We start from the raw sequence: 26329 nt of genomic DNA on the forward strand, positions 1-26329 counted from the left end.
GTAAAAAAGAAAAAAAATCAGCAGCAAAAGTTTAAAATCATAGCCACTTGAGGCAGTGATACCAGGTGGGCTCAAAAGAGGCTGAAACTTATAAGGTAAAACTGGAGAATGAGATGCCCAAGAGGGCATTGTAAAGCTTTGACATATTCCTGAGAATCTAGGAGGCCATGCACATGTGCAAAGCTGTGGGCATGCCCAGGAAGGATCTGAGAAGGCCCTAATCTTTTCCCTCAGGCCAACCTTGAGGCTCTGCACAAGCAGGAAGTGAATGTTAAGGCAGAGCTATAAATTTCCTGATAGAGCATTGAAAACATACCCAAAAACACACGCACAGAGCCTCTCAGTAAAGGCTGGGAGACTTACTGCTTCAAAGCTTTTAAGGAAATTCTAAATGAAAAAAGATAATACCTTATTCAATAAGTAATACAAATTCTAAATATTCTATACATCTGTAAGTTCCTGTGTGTGACTAAGTGTAGTTTTGCATTTGACCTGCATACTCTAAGAAGATTAAGACTGCATGAGGGAGGACAGCAGCACGACTGTAGATAAAAGAACCACCTTTGACTGTGTTCATCTAATTTCAATCTTTACAACTTTGTAAGGTAGACACTCTTAGTCACCCTTTACAGGTAAGGGAACTGAGTTTCAGAAAGCTTATGCAACTTTCCTGAGGTTTTACAACTAGTAAGTAGGGGTTTGGAAGGTAGGTTTCCAACCAGTCGGCTACACTGCAAAACACACATCACTGACCGCCATGTGATATAGCCCCTGAAAGAAAAATGAAAAAACAAAAAACATGGGTGGGGGCTGGGGGGGAGGAGAGAAAGGAAGGAAGAGAGACAGGCAAAAAGCAGAACTTAGGTGGGTTTTGAGAAGTTATACCCTAACTATTCCTTTGTCTCTAAAGTCCTGTTATCTACCACCTTGAAACAATAATTCCTATTTGTCCATAATGCTTCAACTCTAATACTTAAGTTTTCAGAGACCCCATCCCACATGGGATCACCATGATGCCCTCACCAGCATGGACACCCATCCTCAGGCTTCAACAGCACTTTCCCCTCTCCTCACTGCCCCCACGAAGCCACTCAGGAAACAGATGAGGTGCAAACCTGAAGCTCCCCTCCCTGCCAATTCTGTCTAAAAACCCTCCATTTTAAGTCTACTTCCATACGGTAAAAATGAAAAACCAACTTATCTGCTTAATTTTTCCCTCCAATACACATAAAATAATTGCTCTTAAAATAACATTTTCTATTAACCTCTTAATTCAATGATTCCCTTGACTGTGAAAAAAAAAGAAAAATACTTTTTAAAACTTAACAGGTAAACAAGGACCTACTGTATAGCACAGGGAACTCCACTCAATATTTTGTAACAACCTATATGGGGAAAGAATCTGAAAAAGGATATATGTATATGTATAACTGATCACTTTGCTATACACCTGAAACTAAGACAACATTGTAAATCAAATATACTCCAATATAAAATAAAAATTAAGAGAAACTTAATAGGAATTGTTCTACAAAATCATAATACTACTGACATAAAAAAAGAAGCAGCAAACCAAAATACAACCTGCGAGTGGGGTGAAGGACAGTAAGGGAAAATAGGAAGCCAAGCTTTGCCTTTAGAAAAATACTCATTTCTTAATCAGGCTTTGCTCCCAGAGAACTCACAAGTTCTTCAGAAGCACCTGAAGTTTGTGTATCTGCAACAGGGATTAAGCCTTCTTCAGTAGTATAAAATAAGACTAGGCGTTAGTTAGTCCAAGTATTAAAGACGTGTTATTTTATCATCAGCATTGTAGTAAAAGAAAAAAAATGAGAGCAAAATATCCTAGTCTTCAATATCGTGAATCCAGCTACCGGGAGGTGAACTTTAGATTCATAATAGAACCACAGAGCCAAACCCATGATTTAAATGAAATTCACACTGCATTAGACTTTGAGAGAGAAGGCTAAGTATTTTACATTTTCCCAAAATGCAGCTGTTAATGGTCCTTTCAAGCCAGAGACTACAGACATCTAAATTTGGCGACTAATTATTTCACAAAATACACATCCATTGACAAAATCTCCCAGCGCTAGTAACTTCCCACAGCTAAATACAGAAATGGAGGGATCACAGCACTGATAATCCAAGAGTATATATGAATTTGGGGCAACAGTCCTGTCACCCCAATACTTTGCTTAGGTTAATATTAAAATGTGTTTGCTATCCCTCAGTATAGGTTTGACTTGGTACTGAAGAAATATGGATCAGATGTATTTGTATCAGTCCTTAATAGCAAGAAGAAAAAAGGCGAATTAAATATGTACAATGGGGAATTCATCCTATCAGTCTCTTACAAATTTTTTAATTGTCATGCTATGTGCACATACCAATGATGTGCATGGATGGTAGAAATGGCATCCTTGGGAGTACTGTTCTTTACAGAAATTTTCTTTTAAGTAATTTAAGGCTGACAGACATCAGGTTAGTCAAATTCTAAAAACAGCATCCTAGCAACATCAGGATAAAACTAAGCATATCAATTTGTATTTCTCAACACCCTTTGACAAAATCCACTCAAAAGTGTGATATTATCTATAACAATTATCAATGCACTGCCCCATGAAAACTCTGTAGAAAATATTCAGCCCAACAAAGTTGTTGATTATTTCCATCCAAAAGGAAAAAGTATTAAAGAATTTATTCTTGGTACCTCAACACACACGCACAAATGGCTCTAACAAAAGAAAAAGAAATTTTAAAGAGAATGAATGTAGTGCCCTAATAAGTTAATCGGGAGCTTCTATAAAATAGAAATAATTGTGTCAGTATGGTCTTTATTTCTCCCTTTGGTATTTCAAAGTGCATCAGGAAATAGCGACATCTGAAGAGAAAACACCTTTACAACCACTTAATTTCTTAAAAAAGCCTTGTCGGTCATGCTGTGGTGTGGCTAAGACAAAATGACTTCTTACACAGCCTCTCTAGAGGTCACCTGCACAGTGACCGGTACTGTGAAACGTAATCACTACTTTTTCTGAAGAAAAAAGGAAAAAGCAGAAAAGGCTTACTACGTAATTCCCCAGGAAATGTAGCCATGTTGAATTATGAGCTTGCCATTTTCCATCCTAGCAGTAGTTTAAATCAGAGACAGTAACACTACTAAGAATGACAAAAAATTGGAAACCATACTCTGCACATAGTGTGAAACCCCCCCCCCAAAAAAAACCCCAGAAAAACAAAAACGCTCCAACCTTCTGGGTGAATACATGCAATAAACTATCTTACTAAGGAAAGAAAAAAAAAGTAAGTAATGTGATTTTTTTTTTTTTTTTTCAATTTAACAGTGAACAAGACAAGCTCCTGTCCTCTAGGACAAAGCAGAAAGTCAAGGGCTAAGGCAGCTCAAAGACGGGGCACCGAACTCGGTGAGAGAGAGGGTTCAGGTCACGAGGAGATGAGGGGAGAGGAGGGGAAATCATCCCTAAGAAGGAGATCCTGAACAGGGCCTTCTGACAGTAATGCAATTAGCAGAGCCTTCACGTATTGATTTCCTCTTTTCCCTGGTACTACGCTTTTTCACAGGGCTCTACACAGGCTCCTGATAGGAAGGAGAGCTCCTAAGTAATGTGATCTCAGCAGGCCTCTGATGGAGCAGGCATAGGCCTTGGGGGGCGGAGGGGGGTCATATAGATTTTCCTAAGGGTTTTTGAACAAGCACGTTTTTAAAAGAATCAAGTTCCAGTTCCAGATATTCAATGTCCATAGACCTTCCTCAGAGCAGTCTATGTTAGAAATACAGGACACTTAGCACTTGAGGACAAGGCAACCCCTTCTCAGCCATTCTCAGTCTGACTGTGGTGCATTCCCTGAAGCCCAAGCAAAGGGTAATTTGAAATACAGGTGTAGATACTGACAAAGTATTGAGCCCTTTCACAAATCAGTAGTTTCCAATTCCTTGTTTTCAACAAAATTGAAGGAGGACCTAATCTAGCCGTCAGCTGACAGATCATTCAAATGTTTTACAGTAATGATTTCAGCATATAATCAGAAAGGTATTCAAAGAATTGAGTGACACTTACATGACAAAACTCCAACCAGTCCCATCTACCAATTTATGAGAACTATGTTTCTCAGTACTTACATCTATAAAAAGAAAAATTAGGAAGAAAATTGACAGTGAATCCTGTCTCATTCAGGCAATAAGTAATATTCATTCATGGATACCCAACTAAACTCATTAGGGAAAAAGATCATTTACATGATCTTTTTACATAAAATTTTACATAAAATTTACATAAAATTTTACATGTTTAACAACTGCTAATTAAAATAGATTGTATATAAATCAATGTGATTTTAATTTAATCTAAAAGAAAAATTTATACCCAAGCCTTAAGGTTACAGAACATTTTTTTAAATCACAAGTTGTTACAAGGAAGCAGAAAGGGTAATCACTAAAAAATTTTCAAGTTCAAAAATATATTACGGGCTTCCCTGGTGGCGCGGTGGCTGAGAGTCCGCCTGCCGATGCAGGGGACACGGGTTCGTGCCCCGGTCCGGGAGGATCCCACATGCTGCGGAGCAGCTGGGCCCGTGAGCCATGGCCACTGGGCCTGTGCATACGGAGCCTGTGCTCCGCGATGGGAGACGCCACAACAGTGAGAGGCCCGCATACCACAAAAAAAAAAAAAAAAAATATATATATATATATATATATATATATATATATTACACTGGGTCAAGCTCTAAGGGAGATGTGGAATTAAAAAACAAGTTAAAAAGAATAAGGAATAATGTAAGTCTTCTCACTGTTAATATTAATGTGATTCTTAAATGGATGGTGTACAAACTTCCAGTTATAAGATAAATACTAGGGATGTAATGTAAACATGAGCAATATAATTAACACAGGTGTATGTTATATATGAAAGTCAGAGTAAATCCTAAGAGTTCCCATCATAAGGAAATTTTTTCTATTTTTTTTAATTTTGCATCTATGAGATGACAGTTGCTCACTAAACTTATTGTGATAATCATTTCATGATGTATGTACACCAAATCATTATGCTGTACACCTTAAACTCATATAGTGCTATACATCATTTATAACTCAAACTGGAAGAAAAAATAACACCGAGGGACTTCCCTGGTGGCAGTGGTTGAGAATCCGCCTGCCAATACAGGGGACACGGGTTAGAGCCCTGGTCCGGGAAGATCCCACATGCCTCAGAGTAACTAAGCCCGTGCGCCACAACTACTGAGCCCTTGTGCCACAACTACTGAAGCCTATGTGCCTAGAGCCCGTGCTCTGCAACGAGAAGCCACCACAATAAGCCCATGCACCGCAACGAAGAGTAGCCCCCACTCGCCTCAACTAGAGAAAGCCCGTGTGCAGCAATGAAGACCCAACACAGCCAAAAATAAAAATTTTTTTAAAAAAAGAAAACCTTGAAAAGAAAATTTTAAAAAATAATAACATCGAAAAAAGCAAAAGGTGGAAAAATAGATAATGATGGCGAATATTAAATGACTATAGTATTTAGACTCCATGCATAAGAATGATGTGACACTTCTATTTAAAAAGTCAATACAGAGACTTCCCTGGTGACGCAGTGGTTAAGAGTCCGCCTGCCAACGCAGGGGACACGGGTTCAAGCCCTGGTCTGGGAAGAGACCACATGCCGTGGAGCAACTAAGCCCATACGCCACAACTACTGAAGCCCGCAAGCCACAACTACTGAAGCCTGTGCACCTAGAGCCCGTGCTCCACAACAAGAGAAGCACTGCAATGAGAAGCCTGCGCACTGCAACGAAGAGTGGCCCCTGCTCGCCGCAACCAGAGACAACCCGCGCACAGCAAAGACCCAACACAGCCAAAAAAAAAAAATTTTTTTAAATAAATTTATTTTAAAAAATGAGTAAGAGCAGCTGACACATTAACATGGAGCAAGAAAGCAAAGATCTGACACCCACAATAATTGAATATGGTATCTGTATTACCTTAAAACCTATAATCATATCAAAACATCAGGAAAACAGGTATCACTCAAGTCATCCATACATCCGCTCTTCACATCTCTGAATCACTCCAGATGCAGTTTGGGGTAGTAGTTAAAAGATTCAGCTGTGGAGCCGAAATGCCTGGGTTAAATTCAGACTCCTTAATTTGGTGGTTGAGTGATATTGGGTAGATCACCTAAGCTCTCCTAACTGTGAGTAATCTAACTGTGCCTCAGTTTTCTCATCTCATACTAAGTGTTCAACAAATGTAAGTTACTATTAATATTACAGGGAAGAAAAAAATTTCCAAGGACTGCCAATAGGCCTTGACTTCCTCTCTGTTAACAGTTCATCAAAAATATTAATATAATACTAAGCAAATCCTAGTATTGGGTTTTTTTAAGTTAATGATTGCATTAAGTATAATATTACACCTAGTGGGTATTCAATGAAGATAATTAGCCTTATGACATGCTTACCCAAACTCCATAGGCTTGGGGTTCATACCATCTATAGAGGAAATGATTTAAGAGCAAGAGACTAGCAGATGCAATGTACTCAACTAAGTTACCTTGGAGTATTACATATCAAGAAGTTGTTTGGTTTAGTTTTATTTTGGCCTGTTTTCCACTTATAAGCCATGTATCCGTAGTAGTCTACAACAGTAGCAAAGGGAATACACAGTATTCAATTCTGGAGTTAGGTACCTGGTCCTTACACAGCTAAAACTCCACTGTGAACTTTTTTTCTTTCTAATCATTTCAATTAATCTCCATTTGGGGCACAAATGCACCACAGGATATGAGAGCAAGGAGGCCTCAGGCACCTTAATCAACCTTGTCCCACTTAGTCTTTAGGCACCAAGAAATGGTATTCTTAGCAAGCCTAAATAGGAAGAGCACTTCAGAATCTGAGATGTGGAAGTGACCTTACAGGCCACCAACCCAAACCAAAATGAAGGAATAATCTTTCCAACCACTCTTCATCCACCTCTGCCTAAAAACATGATGGTGGTAGTAACAGTGGCTGCAGCTATGCCCCAGGCACTGTGCAAAGCATCTACATTCACTGACACACTGAATCATTAAACTGTGAAGTGAGAAAATCCTAAAAGAAAACACAAGATGGAATTTTTCAGACCATTGTAGAAAAGGATAAAAGCCTAAAGTTTTAATACAATGGTTACAATATTAGCATAAACCAAAAAATACATTATTCATCTCTAAATGATACACCATCATTTCATTCAATTTAGTTCAACAGAGACCAAATACCAAAGGTACCATTACTACAATTACTGTTAAAACATGATCCCTGCAACCAAGGAGTGTCCCCTTTATTCTCAGTAAAGCAGTGACTGGTTCACAAAAATGTAAGAGAGAAAACACAGTCAAGTCAAAGGCAGCTGGGTATAAATCCCAGCTCTGCCACTGGCTTCAACAGCTTAGGCAAGTCAGTTAACCTATAAAAATGAAGATTTTATAAAGTATACATATAAAAAATTTGTTATCAAGTTGTTTAAACAACTTTCAAGTTACTAAAAAAATTAAGTTGTAATAAAGTTATATAGGTAAATAATGTTATAAAAACAAGATGTGATATATAATGTGCACTAGACTGGTCAGTTTCCTTCATTTCCTGGTGAGCTGACTCTAAGAATTTCTTCATACCTCTCTCAAATTTTACTTATTACCTGCCTTAATCCTAACAAGGTTAAATATGGCACACTTAAGTTTTGTATTTTTTCCAACTCTACTTCTGTACACAACTCCTATCTTTAGGGACATCCTACCTACTATGCCCTTAAGATATTACAAATATCAATACTACAGTAATAGGAAATTTAACTCAACCCAAAACTATAATAATTTTTTAATCTATGCACATGGGAATTCAAAATATAAAGACAGTTTTGTACTACAAATGTTAAAAGAACAGCTCATAAAGAAAGTAATTTAACTCCTTTAGCTAGGGTATCAGTAGAGTAACAGTTTGCCCCCAAACCATTCCCTGCTCCAAGCTCTAGGACACTTCCAATTATGAATGTGTGAATATGGCCGATTATATTGCTAATAAAATTGAGACCTGACTGCTGAAACATTTACAGACAGAAAATTCAAATAGACGAAGGCCACCGCCCCCTGATTCCTACACACATACAATGAAAGAGAACTATGCTATTAAAAAAAAGAGAGAGAACTATGCATCCGATCCCGCCCCCAAATACTATAGAGTCCAGCTCGTCGGGGTCATTCTTTCACTGAGTAAACATTTATTATGTGCCTACTGTGTGCCACGCATTGCACAGGCAGTGAACAAAACTGACCCCCAAATCCCTTCCTTCTTAATAATAGGAATGTCTCCCTGTGAGGTTAGGCACTGGGAGACCAAGCCCTGGTTGTCCCTACCCCAAAAGGGTTAATCACACTGACACCCGCACCCGAACCCAACCGGCCCCCTTGACTTGCGGACACAGCCGCGGCCGCTGGGTTCTTTAATAATTGGGCCAAGACCTCTTGGGCAGGCTGGGGAAGCCCATGGCCTTGAACCTCAGCGCAGCCCAGCAGAGAGGGAGGAAAGGACGCACACTCACCCCCCACGCCACGTGTGCACCCCGGCGCACACCCCCGCCGCCCTCCGCCCGTCCTGCGCAGGCGCTGCCGCCGTCCGGCTAGCGTATTCCCTGCACGCCGCTCGCGGCTTCTGACTCTGGGCCCGGACCCCCACCGGGCCTGGACCCCCACCAGCCCCGGTCCCACGAGGCCGCGACCCCGACCCCGACCAGGATCCCACCAGCCGTCGCCTCTTACCGGCGCACTGGCCCCGGCGCCCCAACCTCGTGGCTCTCGGCGGCCGCCTCGCGGACCTCCTCCTCCTCGGCCTCCGCGGCTGCCCCGGAAGCCCCTGCCGCGGCCCCGACGGCCGCCTCCATCCCCGCCGCCGCCTCTCACCACCGCCGCCGGGGCGCCTGCCCGCTCGCGGTCGCGATCCCCGCTAGACCGGCCGCGGCCGGGTCGGCGTCCTCGGCCGCCCCGAGCTCCTCGCTCTGCCTGCATCTGGCCGCCGCCGGCGGTGCTGAGCGCGCGGGAGCCGGGCCGCCGCGGAGACGCCCTTGCCCCACCGGAAACGGGCCGCACGGAGGAGCCGCGAGCGACGGGCCCCCGGTGACAGCGAGCGCGGGGTGCGGGGCCGGGTATGAAGCTGGCCGCGGCGGGGGCGGGGCGGCCCCGGGGCCTGGCAGGTGGGGCCGGAACCTGGTCTCCGGCAGGGCCGGGGCCTCAGAGGAAAGGCCTGACCAGTAGAAGCTGCAAGTGGGAGACAGTGGTGTTCCTGGGGGAAGGGCCGTAGTATAAGTAAAAGGATGGGTTATAAAATAAAGTTTATATAATATGAATTCGTTTTTTAATTAAAAGAAGAAAGACATACTGATACGGTGTATTTGCCTAAGAAAAGGTCTTAAAAAGTATATACCAAAACATTAGTGTTACCGAGTCCAAGCTCCTGGTGCACACTGCAGGACAGGCCAATGAATCCGAGAGATGACTTGTTGGGGCAAGGAGTAGACTTACTTGGAGAGACAGCAAACCGAGAAGAGGGTGAACTTCTGCCCCGAAGGAACCAGCTGCCTGCGTTGGAACTCAGGCTTCTTTTATACTAAAACGGGAGAGGGCAAAGTCAAACATGTCCTCTTCCTCCCTGCAGTCATTCACAGGTGGGCCTGGTCAGGATGTTATCTTGTGAGCTAAAAAAAAAGGTATTTTAGCTTAATGCTCACTACCTGGGAGGCAGGGTTCCCAGAGATGGGCCATTATGTATAATTGAAGCTTACAGGCAACAGCCCTTTAGTGACTAATTTGTAATAGAATAGAAGGTTCTTCCCTATTACATTAGTGGTTAACTGCGGGGTGAGACTTCCAGTGAGTTAATTTTTCCATTTTTTTTCCTATTTAGTCCTCTGATCATCAAGAATGAATAGGTGTAATTATTAAAATTCCTTCATACCTCTGGGTTCAGGAGGAGGTATGAAGGAAGGGGGGGCAGCCCTCAGGTGAGAGGTGTGGCCTGCAACAAGCCACTGGGAGTAGAGAGAACAGTGCAGCCTGTCATGGACAGAAGGGGCTCCCAGGACGTCAAAAGAATTTTTATAGAAATGGCTGCTTTAGCTCACACTTACTGAGCACATGAGCATTTAATTCTCCTGTCAGCCCTGTGAGGTAGGTACTACTGTCATCCTTATTTTACAGATAAGGAAATACCCCTAGAGAAGTTAAACCACTTGTCTGATGTGACACAGCTACGGTAGTGGTGGAAATGACATTCTAATTCAGGCAAGCTCAGTCTATTCATGTTTGTGTGTCAGTGTCGCTTAGTAGACAGTTTTGGGGACTCACCCATATCTTATGATTTAATATTTTGTTCCTTTTTATTGCTAAGCAGTAGTTCCTTTTAACCAAGGGGGAAAAGGGCCTTTTGTTACATGGATACATGGGAGCCATTTTTAACTTTGTATTACCAGGACTTCCCTGGTGGCACAGTGGTTAAGAATCCGCCTGCCAATGCAGGAGACACAGGTTTGATCCGTGGTCGGGGAAGATCCCACATGCCATGGAGCAACTAAGACCGTGTGACACGACTAATACTGAGCCCGCGCTCTAGAGCCCATGAGCCACAACTACTGAAGCCTGCACACCCTAGAGCCCGTGCTCCACAACAAGAGAAGCCACAGCAATGAGAAGCCTGCACTCGCCACAGCTAGAGAAAGCCTGTATGCCGCAACGAAGACCCAATGCAGCCAAAAATAATAAATAAAATTATTATTTAAAAAAAACTTTGTATTAGGGCTTCCCTGGTGGCGCAGTGGTTGAGAGTCCGCCTGCCGATGCAGGGGACACGGGTTTGTGCCCCGGTCTGAGAGGATCCCACATGCCGCAGAGTGGCTAGGCCCGTGAGCCATGGCCGCTGAGCCTGCGTGTCCGGAGCCTGTACTCCACAATGGGAGAGGCCACAACAGTGAGAGGCCCGTGTACCGCAAAAAAAAAAAAAAAAAAAAAACTTTGTATTATAGAAACCACATGAAAATAATACAGAGAAGGGTTAAAACATCCATCATCCAATCAGTGTGGCAAAACAGGTGTTTTTTTTCCCAATCCTTTCTGTCCCTTTCTTACTTTCATACATAGTTAACACTGTTGATTGCTTCTAATTATCTACTCTGTGTTAGGCACAGTGCTTGGTCTTGAAGATTTAGAAAAAAAGCAAAGAAAAAAAAGCCACAGTCCTTGCTCTCAAGTATCAATAGCTCACTTGGCAGAAGGAAGATAGTAACTCTGTAAGCAGGTGATCGCACTATTGTGCTGAGTGCAGTGAGAGATGCAAGGTGAAGTCTGGAAGGAAGAAAAGTTAAACTGCCTAAATGAGTCTCCCAGGGCTTCATGAGAAACAGACCCAGGAGCCAAATCCTGATGGTTGATCAGGAGTTTGCCTGGTTGATAAGTGGGACCAGAGAACTGCTGCAGGGTTGTGAACTGCAATCTTGAACAAAGTAACGCAGAGCACAGTTCTGAGTACTTCCCATAGAGCACTTCCTTTAGACCTCACAGCAGCCTTATGAGGTACTACTAGTGTCATCCCTGTTTCCCAGATGAGGGATCTAAGATGGAGACGTAAAGTAACTTCCAAATCACACAGCTAGTGAGTAATGGAATGAATGGAACCCAGGGCAGTCTGGCTTCAGATTCTATGCTGTTAACCACTGTACTCAGAAAACCATTGTGTAGAGGAGAATCAGAATTCCAGGCAGCCACCAGGAAACTACTGGAAGAGTCCAAGCCACAAACAATTAGGGCCTAAATTAAGTTGAGAGCTAAGAAGGAAGATAATGGGACAGACAGGAGATGGGAGAACTGATAAGACTTTGTGTCCAATTCTAAGTGGGGAGGTCAGGGTGAGAAGTTAGGGGTGATGCCCAGGTTTCTTGCTTGAGTGACCAGGTAGCTAATGATACTATTAGTCAAGAGAGGAAATACAGGGCTGGGAGAGGAGATGTGTCAGGATAATAGTATTCTTTTAACACCGTATTATATTTTTTTCTCTATTCATTGTCTTAATAGTTAACATTTTTGTCAATAGACACTGTCACTTCTCACACAGTACATCAATTTTTCTTTCTTTTCCCTCTCTACTCTTCCCGTTTTTTATTCCTCCACATCCTATTTCTCTGTTTTTCTACCTTATCTTTTATTGTGAAATTAACACTGTCAATGGCACTCAGAATTAAGTTATTCATCTTCATGCTCAAATTCATAACCCCACCCATAGAGAAACACTAAACAAGCAGATGGGAGTAGTAACAAGAATTTTATCCTTTTCTCTGCACCCCATAAAGGAAGCAATAGGAGAAGCCCTAGGACAACCTGGGCCCCCATCCTCTATGTGGCCAGGAACTGTAATGGTTTGGTACAGTATCTCTTCCTAATTCTACGTGCAGTGACATAAAGTTGGTTGCTTGAAACGGGTTACAGTGGGAATTTTTACACCACGGATATTGGCAAAATTCTGCAAATCAGGACTTTGTTTCCACCCCCATCAGTGGGGGTGGAAACAGGTTGTTAAATATTTATCAACACACCACAGATTCAGGCTGTCACCAAGATGAAGATCCACATATTAATCTCACACCAGACAGCACAAATCGGGGCTTCTCAACTCTGGCACATTTAGGACTTGGTAATTTTTTGTGGTGGTGGTGGCTTGTCCTGAGCATTGTAGAATTTAACAGCATCCCCAGCCTCCAGCCACTAGGTGCTACCCACCCTCCCCCCAGTTATAACAACCAAAAATGTCTCCAGACATTTATCCCAAGGGGCAAAATCACCCTGCATGAGAACCACTAGCAAAAATGGATTTAACTGTATAACTTTCCCTCAAGAAGCCTCCAAAATTATGACATTGAAAAGATCAGTGGGGGCGGGGGGAGCAGGAATTCCCTGGCAGTCCAGTGATTAGGGGTCCACACTTTCACTGCCAAGGGCGTGGGTTCAATCCCTGGTCGGGGAAATAAGATCAGTGGGTTTCAGATCAAGCCAACTTCGTTCGAGCAGAGAGACTTGTTTGTGGGTAGTAACAGGTAACATTTATTTAACATTTACTTTGTGCCTGGCACAATTCCAAGCACTTTACACACACTAACGCATTTAATCTTCATTAATATTTCTATGAAGTAAATACTATTATTCCTATTTTACAGATAAGAAAACTGAGTCACAGAGGAGTTCAATCATTTGCTCAAGCTATGAGTGACAAAACTGAGATTCATACCTGGTCAGTCTGGTTTCAGAATCTGTGCCCTTATGTCTATGCTGCGGATGCCATCAGAAGTCCAGGGACTACGTTACTCTGACCTCCCCATCTATGAGTTCAAGGTTTTTTCAATTCAACCAGGAGTGTTTAGGATATGGAGAATTTGAAGGTCTCCTGCTAACACTTCCTAATTGGAGGACATCACTGACAGAAATTCTTTTAACCAGTATGTTGAGAATGCTTTACTAATTTGATTCTGATCCACATGGGAAAAGTGTCATCAAGGATGAAAATGGCACACAAGTACCTACTGCACTGCAAAAAAAACAAAAACAAAAAAAAACAGCTTTTAGTTTTATAAATAACAAAGGGAAGGAGGATTTTCTGCAACTGCTTTGACATGATAGTCCTGATTTTAAATATACGCCATTGCATGAATAAAAAATTCAGTTTTCCCTTAGGTAGTATTCATGAGATATCTAAAACAAAGTCCTGAATTACATAGGTAACTCCTAAGAAAATAAACCACACTTGTTGCATATTTTAAAATATATATGACCAGGGCTTCCCTGGTGGCGCAGTGGTTGAGAGTCCACCTGCCAATGCAGGGGACGCAGATTCGTGCCCCGGTCCGAGAAGATCCCACATGCCGGGGAGCGGCTGGGCCCGTGAGCCATGGCCGCTGAGCCTGTGCGTCTGGAGCTTGTGCTCCGCAACAAGTGGCCACAACAGTGAGAGGCCCGCATACCGCAAAACAAAAATAAATAAAATAAAAAATATATGACCTAATTTTTTTAAATGAAGCCAATTCCTTAAGGTAATAGTTCTCAAAATGTAGACCAGCAGCATAGCATCACCTGGGAACTTATTAGAAATGCAAATTCTCAGGCCTTACCCCAGAATCAGAAACTCTGGGGATAAGGCCCAGCAATCAGGAGTTTCACAAACCCATCAGGTGATCGTGATGCGTGCCCAAGTTTGAGAATCACCATCTCAAGGTAGTACTGGGCATTTAAACACCACAAGAATACCTCCTAATTCCTAGTCCAAGATTTTATAAACTCTCACTGTTTGATGAAAGTAGATGTTATTTTTCTTCTTTTTTTTCAACTTTTTTTTATTGAAGTACAGTTGATTTACCATGTTGTGCCCATCTCTGCTGTACAGAAAAGGGACTCAGTTATGCACATATAGACATTCTTTTTTATATTCTTTTCCACTATGGTTTATCCCAGGATACTGAATATAGTTCCCTGTGCTATAGAGTAGGACCTTGTTGTGTATCCATTCTAAATGTAATAGTTTGCATCTACCAACCTCAAACTCCCAGTCCATCCCTCTCCCTCCCCCCATCTCCCTTGGCAACCACAAGTCTGTTCTCTGTGTCTACGAGTCTGTTTCTGTTTTGTAGATAGGTTCGCTTGTGCCATATTTTAGATGCCACATATAAGTGATATTATGGTATTTGTCAGAAAGTAGCTGTTATGATAGGATTTTTTTTAAAAGGCACTGTGCCCTTGCAAATATAATTCTTATGGGGAAAAAAGCGTCTTCCTGATTCTTCTCTTTACAGGCAGGCAGATTTTCTACAGTCTAGTTGATGCTTAGTCTATGAACAATGCAAATTGGAAAACACTGATAAGGTCTCTTATGTCTGTCTATTTACTTTGTGTTTTGAACAGCAGCATGCACCATTGAGGGGTGCTCTCTGGCTGAAGGGGGAGGGAGTCTGACAGGAGTCATTCTTTCAGGCCAGTTTCCCCAGCCTGTAACCTGGGGACGATGAGGGCAAGTGAACCGCCTGTCAGCTCACAATGGTGCTTTGGCTTCCAGAGCTGGTGTCAGGGGTAGAGAACTCCCAAAAATGAACGGAACAAACTCCGAACATACAGAATTCATGACTTGATCCCTTCTCCTCTCTCCCTCCATCCTCACTCCCACTCCTGCTTTCTGTTTCACAGAGAAATGGGAGCAATCAGAAAAGACTCTCCACCACTGCCATTACTACAGCTCCCAGCCTACCTGTGCCTGCACACATATACCTTTCCTCCTCTCCTGTTCCTGAGAGGGGCCTCTGCTCCAGTGCGAGGTCAGTGCCTTTAGTACGGCGCTGGGTCCTATCCTTGCTCACCTATCAGAGGACATCTCTCTAGCAACTACCCCTCCTCTCTCCTACACATCAGTCCTTCTCCTCTAATGACTGGATCGCTCCCATCAGGCTGCAAACGTGCTATAATTTACACCTTTCTTAAAAACAAAAACTAAAACACTCGGTCCCACATTCTAATCCAGCTTCTGCCCCATTTCTCTACTCCTTTCTACAGCAAAGCTCCTCAGAAGAGTCATCTATGGCACTGTCTCATTTCTCCTCCCATTCAGCCTTGAATTCACCCCACAGGGCTCTCATGCCCACCACTTTACCAACATGACTTACGTTCTCCATGTAACTACATCCATTAGTCAGGTCTCGGTCTTAATCTTTCTTGTTTTATCAGCTTCATTTGATACAGTTGATCGATCACTCCCCCCTCCTTGAAACATTCCCTTGTTGCTTCCAGAATGACACACTATCCTTGGGAATTCAAAGATGAATATATGATCCATGCTGCCAAGTCTGTTAGGAAGACTTGGACAACACCGTCAAGAGCTTCTGGACTTCCAGAGTCTCACATAAATCCATTTGTGGTGGTACCGCCCAGACGTTTTCATGTCCAGGCACACGTAAAAAGATAACACCTGCCCCGTACTTCGGGATAAGGAGACAAGACCGACCCCAACAGAAGATAACCCACCTAGGCAACTCCAAGGCCTGAGGGTCACAACACGTGCTTTGAATGGCTCCAATTTATGCCTTCATGTAAAGCAACCCACCTGTTTTCTTGGGCTACAATGAAAATACAGTCATTTGATGGCCTTGGTCATAGACTTCTCTGTCGCATAAATGTGGTGCAAAGGCTCAGTAATTCTTATATACTCTTTTTCTTAGAATTGTAGAAGTTTAACTCCTTCAGTTCAAGGCCTCTTGTATATCCCTCTTACATGCCCTGCAGCACCTAGCACAGTGGTGAACACAGAACATATTTTTAAAAATATGTCAGAATAAAATTCTGTGCCAGATACTATTGCTTCAGCAACATCGTCTTTTTTTTTTCTTTTATGTGAAAGCAGGTTTATTTAGAGAGATACACATCCCATAGGCAGATGCAGTCTGTCTCAGGAGGCGAGAGTGGCCGAGAAGTCCTTTCTTAATCACCGTACGTTTTTGGACAGCATTCTGTTCTATCAGTCAAAGGTTAGATAGATCTTACTTGAAAGTAGAAACCAAACAAGACAAGTCCAGAACCTCCCTTACTCACACATTGTGTCATTGGAAGTTCTTCCTGATATCTAACCCGATGGTACCATGAGTCTAAGCTTACTTTCTATGATTTAACCTTGAAAATGAAGGAGAGGAGGAGCTGCGCATGAACAGTCTGCATAACAACACAAGCTGGTGGTGATGGTGTCCTGATATCACTGGATTGTAGACGCTGTTAACGGTTTCCACTGTGGTTGCTATGGAAACAGTGAAGAGTGGTTTGGGCATAAAGCTTCTCAGAGAAAAGGTGTTTCAGAAAAGCAAAGCCCCAGAAGTCACCAAGGCCACTCCACAAGGAAAGGAATTCATTTGGTACACAGTGTCACCTTATTCGGGTTTTATGTTGTTTTGCTCCATTTGTAATTTATTGACAGCAAAGAAGCAAGAAGCAATCTACCAAGGTTGGGAACAAGGACACTTTTATTACTCTGAGATTCTTGTTTTCTGTTCAGTACTGGAAAATAAACCAGGGATGATTATCTGTTCTCTGCTGATGCAGGCACCCTAGAAATAAACATATTCTCCACAGTATGGTGAAAACTGGAAACTTTTAAAGTTTGAGTGACCAAATAAGAACTCAGAAGAATTCTCACTCCTCCCGAGAACCACTTCTATTTCATTTGCCTCTATAACACACACAAAAACATTGAGTTTCCCCTCCATAAATATCTTTCAGTCAAAAACATTTTAATGATTCATAAAGTTTTTTATGGAAGACTAAGATGCCTGAAACTCAGTTTTCACCCTCAACTATCATCCAGCTATCAGAACAAAAAGAAATCAATCCTCAGTCATGGAACCTACCTCATGTCCCAGATGCCTTTGTCTGTGGAAAGTCTGTCCATTCCCAGCAGTTTAGGAATCAGGAAAATCACTCTCAAAAATGAGGCAGGGAAGAAAAAGGAAAGAATAGAGAGAAGCAAAGCTGGAAAGGAAATACGTATTAATTTCAAATAAGAAGAACTCAACTGTCCTTGTGATTAATTTTTTTTTTTTTTTTTGGCGGCGCGGCATGTGGGATGTTAGTTTCCCCATCAGGGATCGAACCCACACCCCCTGCATTGGAAGTGCGGAGTCTTAACCACTGGACCACCAGGGAAGTCCCTCAACTGTCCTTGGAAGGAAGAGGGGGATCCGAATTGTTATTGAACATTTCAGTTGGTTTCAACAGCACATTGTAAGCTATGGTTCCCCTTTTCTAAGAAGTTCAGAAATTACCCTCAGCCTTGCTATTTAAAGTATGGCTCATGGCTCAGCAGCATTGAGAGGTTTTAAGAAATGTGGAATTGCAAGCCCTGCCCTTCTGCAATTTAACAAGATCCTCCAGGTAATTCATGAGCATTTTGAGAAGCACTGATCCTGGTCATCCTTCAGTTCTAATGTGCTCTGAGGTGATGCCGACACTGCCCCTCTATCAACTGCACCTTGAGCAGCAAGGATCTAGAGAAGGCACTGGCTTTCCACCCTGGCTGCAAGTGAGAATCACCTGAGGAATTTCAAAACAACATGAGCCTGAGTCTCTCCTACATAGATCTGGGGTGGGGCCCAGACATTAGGATTTTTCAAAAGCTCCCAGATGACTCTAACAAGTGGCCAGTGGTGAGATCCATTTATCTAGACTAACTCTTCATTTTTTAATAATTAAAACCCCAAACTGCCATTAGAACAGGAGTTGGTAGTTTCCCTGCATTATCTCATTTGGGAGTCCTCAAAACAACTCTGTAAGGTAGATACAGCAGGTATTGTTACACCTGTTTAATAGATAAGAAAATTAGCTGAGAGCTGCTTTCACAACACTAACTTAGGGCGCAGCTAAATAACTGCTATTTTCCTGGTTGAGGAAAGCGTAAAGGTGAGGTCTAAAGTTAATACAACATCCAGTGTTTGCCACTGTGAGTCTATAGGAAAAACCTGAACTCGTTTTCAAGGATAAATCACCAATGCCAATCTCTTAATTTTATATGTGAGGAAACTGAGGCCCAGAGATTTGTCTCAAACCACAAATTTTAGCTGAAATGAGAACTCAGATCTCCACACTCCTAGTTCAGTATGTTTCCCACTAAATTGCATTTCCCAAGCATGATCCATCTTGTGGGATTCCACAAGATACTAACAGATGTTCCACTGAAAAGGGTTAGATATGCTAAGCCACATGTGGGTTAAAACAAATTCAATAGTGTCCTTGAGCTCAGGACTTCTCGGCCTTCACTGGGCTCATGTGTCCTCCAAGTCTCTGAGAGCTTTATGTAATATATGGCATTTCCAGAACTTATTTGACTATGGAACCACTTTTTGTTTTTTTTTTTTTTTTTTTTTTTGCGATACGCGGGCCTCTCAGTTGTGGCCTCTCCCATTGTGGAGCACAGGCTCCGGACGCGCAGGCTCAGCGGCCACGGCTCACGGGCCCAGCCGCTCCGCGGCATGTGGGATCTTCCCGGACCGGGGCACGAACCCATGTCCCCTGCATCGGCAGGCGGACTCTCAACCACTGCGCCACCAGGGAAGCCCGGAACCACTTTTTTTTAGTCAAGAATCTTGAAATAGTCCTATTCAAATAAGCAGACCTTGAGGAGGACCGTAGGCTACTCTGCTTGAGGGGTTGGAAACAAGGTTATGCCCTCAGAATTAGGGCACCAACTATAATAACTAAAGGGAAAAGTATCATTAGCACCACAAAACATCTAAAACAGTCAGCTCAAGGCTGCAAAAGTATGGCCTCATCATTTTATTCCACGTTGTCCCTTAATAGACCGTGCCTCAGACCCATTCCCCCAATAGGAAGTCATTGTGATGTCCTTCTTGCTGGTTTGCTACTTTGTAATGAGCAAATCCCTGTGTCAGGCACTAGGCAAAGCACTTACCCGGATAATCTTGTTTAATCTTTAAAACAATCCTATGAGGTAAGGACTCTTAGTATTCCTACTTTAAAGTTTAAAAATCTGAGACTTAAAAGAGGTTAGGTAGCATGTCCAAAGTCATACAGTAAGTAGTGGAACTAGGTTTTGAACCTGAAGCTGCCCAATGCCAGATTCAGTTATGTGATTATGACATGACGTTGCCACTATAAATGATCTTCTTTTCCACTTATCAGAGTGTATTCCATTTATCAGAGAGAGACAGAGACAGAGAGAGAGCTTTTGGAGAAATGTTTAAGGACCATGAGGGCTAACAAGTCTGCAGTGTGCAGCTCAGGCCAGCAGGCTGGAAATCCCAGCTGGAGTTAACGCTGTAGTCTTGAGTCTGAAGGCAATCTGGAGGCAGAATTCCTTCTGGGGACCTCAGTCCTTTCCCTTAAGGATTTCAACCGATTGGATGAGTCCCACCCACGTTATGGAGGACAATCTGCTTTACCCAAGGTCTACTGATTCAAATGTTATCACATCTACAAAATGCCTTCACGGCAACACCTAGACTCAGGTGTTAGACCAACAGCTGGGTACTGTAGCCTGGTCAAGTTGACACTTAAAATTAACCATCACACTATGTAATAAACAAAAATTTAAAAAAACGTAGGTATCCTAGATTGTATAGTCCAATTTCCTTATTTTGCAAATGAGAAAACAGATCAGAAAGGATAGGCACCCAGTGATACACATGCGTTCACAGGAGAACATGCACACCCACATTCGCAGAACCTTTCATAAGTTGCTCACTACCTTCTAATACAACTAAGTAGAAAAATTAAATCCCTCCAAAACACCATTTATTTTTATTTTGAAGACTTGATTAGAAAAATTCAGCAAACAGTCCATTTTATTACTTCTCTCCAGGCTAATGCTCCCACATGCTGGATGTGGGGACTACTTTCAGAGCAGATGGGGAGTCTGGAAATAGCTGACACTTTTCTCCACAAAAGCGGACTTACTCTCAAGTTCATTCCTGTCCCTCCTACCCACCCCCTCAACCTCTCCAGTCTCACCTGTCACTTCTCAGACTTCCTTGAACTTGATGCCTCCTTTTGCCTCTGGGCTTGCAAACAAGCTCTTCCGTCTGCAGCACTCTTTCCTCAACCCCCTACCCCTCCACACACACACACCCCTTTTGCCTGGTTAAAGCTCAGTCATGCTTAAGTCTCAGCTGAAACATCTTTTCCTCAGGTAATGCCCCTGCCCCTACCAGACCGGGTTAGATGTCCTTCCCATGCACCCCTATGGCACGCAGTACCAACCCCTGATATGTACTGTTCATTTATCTATATCCCCACTAATGGTATCCCCAGCATGGTATCCCTAGTGTTAGAGTGTATCACAAAAAAGATATTCAATAAATATTTATTGGGGGAAGGAAGAAAAGGAGGAATGAAGGAAAAAGGAAGGAATTTCTGTAGGGCCTATCTTGCACTGCATGACTGAGATCTGACTATTAGAAACAGTCTGTGAGGAAATTTGCCCAGGGAACTGCAGGGGGTAGAGCAAATTTGGTCATTTCAGGTGCTAGGGAGTCTCTATCGAGTGACCTGGCATCCTGGGGTTTTGTTTTGCCGTCATTTGGACACTGATATCACCAGGGAGTTATTGGTGTAAAGTAACAAGAAGCTGAACCAGGGTGGTAGCAGCAGGAATGGTAAGGGACCCATAAAGGGATGTTTCATGGTTAATTTGGACTGCATTCGTTGGGATGTGAAGGAGAAGGGTGCAAGATCAGGAAGCTGGGAGAATCTGATTTCTGGTACAAGGCAATATCATCAATTCCATACTGAATTGGAGGTATTAGGAAAGCATCTAAAAATACAGCTGAAAATATAAAACAAAGCCAAGAAGATCTACAGTCCTTCACAAATTATTTATATCAATTACTGTTATCAAAGAAGTGTCAAAGCTGGCCAGTAGGCAGAACCGGTATTGCCTATATGATGTGCTTTGAGGGTCATCAAAAAGACTCTTCTCCTTCACGATCTATCATCATGTCAAGGTACCTGAAATGTAATTAAAATGGTACTTTTCGTATATCACCACATATAATTTGTATGCACATATTATATCTCTGGAAGGAAAGATAAGTCATGGTACCAGTGGTTACCTCTGGAAAAGGGGGATTAGGAGATTGGAGGTCAGAGGTGGGAGGGAAACCTATCTTTTACCATTTACACTTTTGTACCCACTGAAGCTTTTTATCATGTACATAAATCTTTAATGTAGAAAAGAAAATTTTTTATTTTATTTTTAAAAGTTGGAATTTGTCAATGGGCTGTTGGTTAAATAAATTATAGTACATCCATTAAGTGGGATAATGTAGTCATTAAAATTTAAAAGATAGCTTTGATCCAAAAGACGTACTGATCCAAAGATGTCCATGATGATTCTTTAAGTAAAAAACAAAATTTAGAGTGTAAACATTAAAAATCCACCCATTAGAAAAAAATGTGTTTAAATACCTGTTAGCATGTTATATGCATAGGGAAAAGCTGTCAAAATACACCTGTTAGCATTGATTACCCTGGCAAGATGGAATTAGAAGAAACTTTCGCTTTCTAAGTTATATATTTTGACATTGCTTGAACTTTTACAAGGAGCATATTACTTTAAAATCAGAAAAAAAGATAATTTAAAACATTTGTGACAATGCAAATAGCCCCAAAATGGAGGGAGGGTCAACATCTTCAGCAGCTGGGGCAACTTTTAAACCCTCTAGATGAAAACTAGGTACTCATGGGGAGTGTGTGCATTAAGTCAGGGAGAAGTACTGTAATACAGCCTTGGCTCACAACAGTGCCTCAATAATGTTTAATAACTGAATTTATAATTAAACTCAATAAACTTGGACTATAAAGTAGATACAACTTGTCTTTTTCCCAAGTGAATGAAAAATAGATACTTATCACCAGGAGCTTAAAAAAGAGAGGGTCTGGGGCCGCCCTGGCGGCTCAGTGGTTGAGAGTCCGCCTGCCGATGCAGGGGACACGGGTTCGTGCCCCGGTCCGGGAAGATCCCACATGCCGCGGAGTGGCTGGGCCCGTGAGCCATGGCCGCTGGGCCTGCGCGTCCGGAGCCTGTGCTCCGCAGCGGGAGAGGCCACAACAGTGAGAGGCCCGCGTGCCGCAAAAAAACAAAAAAACAAAAAACAGAGGGTCTGACCTCAAGGCCATAGTCTAAGATAACTTAACATCACCTGTTTTCCCCTCTTCCCTGCTTTCCAACAATCTGATTCTTTTCTTTTTGTTTGCCCTTGTCATCTTCCCAGCCCTTTTTTAAAAATTGCCCATTAGAACCACAAGAGGGCAGCAGACTCATGTACAAGAAAGGCTCTCAGGCATTGGTAATCATAAAAAGCAAAGGGAGGAGATGCCTTTATAAAAAGTGTTATCAAAACTTTAGAGATTTCAGCATCTTGCTCTGAATAGGTGTGGGACCACATTTAATGTTCTGTTAGAAATCATAAACAATGAGTGGAAAAGAAATTCATGCTGGTGAGTGGAGCTAATGTATTTCCCTCTCTTCCAGAAACTGGCCAGAGAAATGAGATAGAAAAGAGAACAGTCTAGAACCTAAGACTTACTCCTAATGTAAACTCTTGCACCAGGATGGAAGGGGAATCTTACCACAATGCTACTACCGTCAATGGCACCCCAGTGAACCACCAGCCTTTGGAACGCCACAGGTTGTGGGAAGTCATCACCATCGCAGCTGTGACAGCTGTGGTGAGCCTGATCACCACCGTGGGCAACGTCTTAGTCATGATCTCTTTCAAAGTCAACAGCCAGCTGAAGACAGTTAATAACTATTACCTGCTCAGCTTAGCCTGTGCAGATCTCATCATTGGGATCTTCTCCATGAACCTCTACACTACCTACATCCTCATGGGACACTGGGCTCTCGGGAGTCTGGCTTGTGACCTTTGGCTTGCACTGGACTACGTGGCCAGCAATGCTTCTGTCATGAACCTTCTGGTGATCAGTTTTGACCGATACTTTTCTATCACAAGACCCCTGACGTATCGGGCCAAGCGTACCCCAAAGAGGGCTGGCATCATGATTGGCTTGGCCTGGCTGATCTCCTTCATCCTCTGGGCCCCAGCGATCCTCTGCTGGCAGTACTTGGTTGGGGAGCGGACGGTCCCACCAGATGAGTGCCAGATCCAGTTCCTCTCGGAGCCCACCATCACTTTTGGCACTGCCATCGCTGCATTCTACATCCCTGTTTCTGTGATGACAATCCTCTACTGCCGAATCTACCGGGAAACAGAGAAGCGAACCAAGGACCTGGCCGACCTCCAGGGCTCTGACTGCGTGGCTGAAACTGAGAAGAGAAAGCCAGCTCACGAGGCTCTGCTCACGTCCTGCTTTAGCTGCTGCCCCCAGCCCACACTGGCCCAGAGGGAAAGGAACCAAGCCTCCTGGCCATCCTCCTGCAGGAGCACCTCCGTCACTGGGAAGCGATCCCGAGCCACTGGCCCGAGCACTGAGTGGGGCAAAGCTGAGCAGCTAACCACCTGTAGCAGCTACCCCTCCTCAGAAGATGAAGACAAGCCCACCACTGACCCTGTCTTTCAAGTGGTCTACAAGAGTCAGGCCAAGGAAAGCCCAAGGGAAGAATTCAGTGCTGAAGAGGTCAAGGAAACTTTTGTGAACGCTCAAACTGAAAAAAATGACTATGACACCCAAAACTACTTCCTGTCTCCAGCTGCTGCTCATCGACCCAAGAGTCAGAAGTGCATGGCCTATAAGTTCCGACTGGTGGTGAAAGCTGATGGGACCCAGGATACCAACAACGGCTGTCGCAAGGTGAAAATCATGCCCTGCTCCTTCCCGGTGTCCAAGGATCCTTCGACGAAAGGCCTTGATCCCAACCTCAGCCATCAGATGACCAAACGAAAGAGGATGGTCCTCGTCAAAGAGAGGAAAGCAGCCCAGACCCTGAGTGCAATTCTCCTGGCTTTCATCATCACGTGGACCCCTTACAACATCATGGTCCTGGTTTCCACCTTCTGCGACAAGTGTGTCCCAGTCACCCTGTGGCACTTGGGCTACTGGCTGTGTTATGTCAATAGCACTGTCAACCCCATTTGCTATGCCCTCTGCAACAGAACCTTCAGGAAGACCTTTAAGATGCTGCTTCTTTGCCGATGGAAAAAGAAAAAAGTGGAAGAGAAATTGTACTGGCAGGGGAACAGCAAGCTCCCCTGAAAAGTAACGACTCCCCTCAAAAGAATGACCAAGGTCAAGGTCCTCTGAGGACGGGTGAGCTGATTCTGCTTTACTTTTCAAAAAGACCTTTTGAGTCCCTGAGGACATGGAAAGCCTCGAGGTCCGTCACCAGAAGCAAAGAGTCACAGCTGCCACAGTTACTGCCATATTGAATGATTCTTTTCCATGACCAGGGTCGCCTGATGCTGCTGGAGTGTTTGCCACCAAAGTAAAGAGACAGACTCATGACCCTTCACAGGAGGAGGAGCAGTTGGTCACAGCGAACAACAACTGAGGGAGCTCCTGTCCAACCTTCTGTGGGCAACAGCAGGACCGGTGGAAACCTGTCACAGAGTTTTGTGCAGTATGTATGTGTCTGTGAAGTTGTCTCATTTCAGTGAGAACGAGAATGTAAGTCAGTGTCACCTGTTAACAAGAGTGATATTCAACTGGCTTCTAAGATTCTATTTCTTTATGAACTGATCAGTATTTATTATGCAGCTATTATGTGCTCTGTACTGTGGTATGCTTTCCTGTCCCTACATCTGAGCAAAGCTCTTGCTCTTCCTTTTCACAACTGATGCCAATTCCTGGTACCCACTGAGGCCAGGCTGGTCCCCACAGAACCACCCTTCCTCTCAGAGTCCTGGGTCTGAAAGGACACTGGAACCTGACCACACCCAGTCCTACAGAGAAGCCTCTATTCTGCTAATAAAGGTGATCAGGTCTCCACAGTCATTTATTTTGTTTTTACCAGTGGGGATTTTTTTCCTTTTATGTAAACGAATATTATGTATTGTAGTTTGTGCCCTTTGAACCCATTTATTTATGCTCTGTCCTTAGGAAGACTAATTGTATGACAGCTCTTCACTGGGTAAAGACCTTCTCCAGTCTGTTTAATCATGGTTCTCTCAAATTATTTTCAGAGGTCTTTCTAATCTCTTCACAAGGCAAACCTGAGGCAAAATGTGCAAAACAAATTTGGTTTCACTCCATGCTTTTGAACTTCTTCCAGGCCCTTTTGCAGGCCCTCATCCAGACCCTCAATTCACACCCAGACACAAGCAGGTCACTTTGCTGTCTCCAGCCAGAAATGCTATTTAGAGGGACAGCAGGGGAAAGGCTCTTTTAAAAAAAAATAGGTCCTGCAAATCATGGCTCAGAAATGACTTACTGGGCTTCCCTGGTGGCACAGTGGTTAAGAATCCGCCTACCAATGCAGGGGACATGGGTTCGAGTCCTGGCCTAGGAAGATCCCACATGCCACGGAGCAACTAAGCCCGTGTGCCACAACTACTGAGCCTGCGCTCTAGAGTCCGCGAGCCACAACTACTGAGCCTGTGCACCTAGAGCCCGTGCTCCACAACAAGAGAAACCACCATAATGAGAAGCCCGCCTACCGCAACAAAGAGTAGCACCAGCTCACCGCAACTAGAGAAAGCCCACGTGCGGCAACGAATACCCAACACAGCCATAAATAAATAAATAAATTTATTTAAAAAAAAAAAAAGAAATGACTTACTTAGTCATTCCTCTCCAAATTCACA

The 26329-nt window shown here is 43.3% G+C and overlaps 2 protein-coding genes across 2 annotated transcripts in view; one reads left to right on the forward strand and one right to left on the reverse strand.

The window, feature by feature from the left end:
* Window positions 1-9363, reverse strand: part of AVEN (apoptosis and caspase activation inhibitor) — a 190977-nt gene extending 181614 nt beyond the window's left edge. The window contains exon 1 of the mRNA XM_029237023.1: window positions 8814-9363. Coding sequence (XP_029092856.1) covers window positions 8814-9059 — 246 coding nt within the window. The 5' untranslated portion in view covers window positions 9060-9363. The remainder of the gene's footprint in view (window positions 1-8813) is intronic.
* A 12110-nt stretch (window positions 9364-21473) lies between these two features.
* Window positions 21474-25513, forward strand: CHRM5 (cholinergic receptor muscarinic 5). The gene is made up of 2 exons (XM_029238803.1): window positions 21474-21485; window positions 23112-25513. The coding sequence occupies exon 2, from the start codon at window positions 23181-23183 to the stop codon at window positions 24780-24782; it is 1602 nt and encodes a 533-aa protein (XP_029094636.1). The 5' UTR covers window positions 21474-21485; window positions 23112-23180; the 3' UTR covers window positions 24783-25513.
* Window positions 25514-26329: the final 816 nt, after the last annotated feature.

The sequence above is a fragment of the Monodon monoceros genome, unplaced genomic scaffold (assembly GCF_005190385.1).
Source record: "Monodon monoceros isolate NGI ecotype Baffin Bay Population unplaced genomic scaffold, NGI_Narwhal_1 Super_Scaffold_21, whole genome shotgun sequence".
In the NCBI taxonomy this organism is placed as follows: domain Eukaryota; kingdom Metazoa; phylum Chordata; class Mammalia; order Artiodactyla; family Monodontidae; genus Monodon; species Monodon monoceros.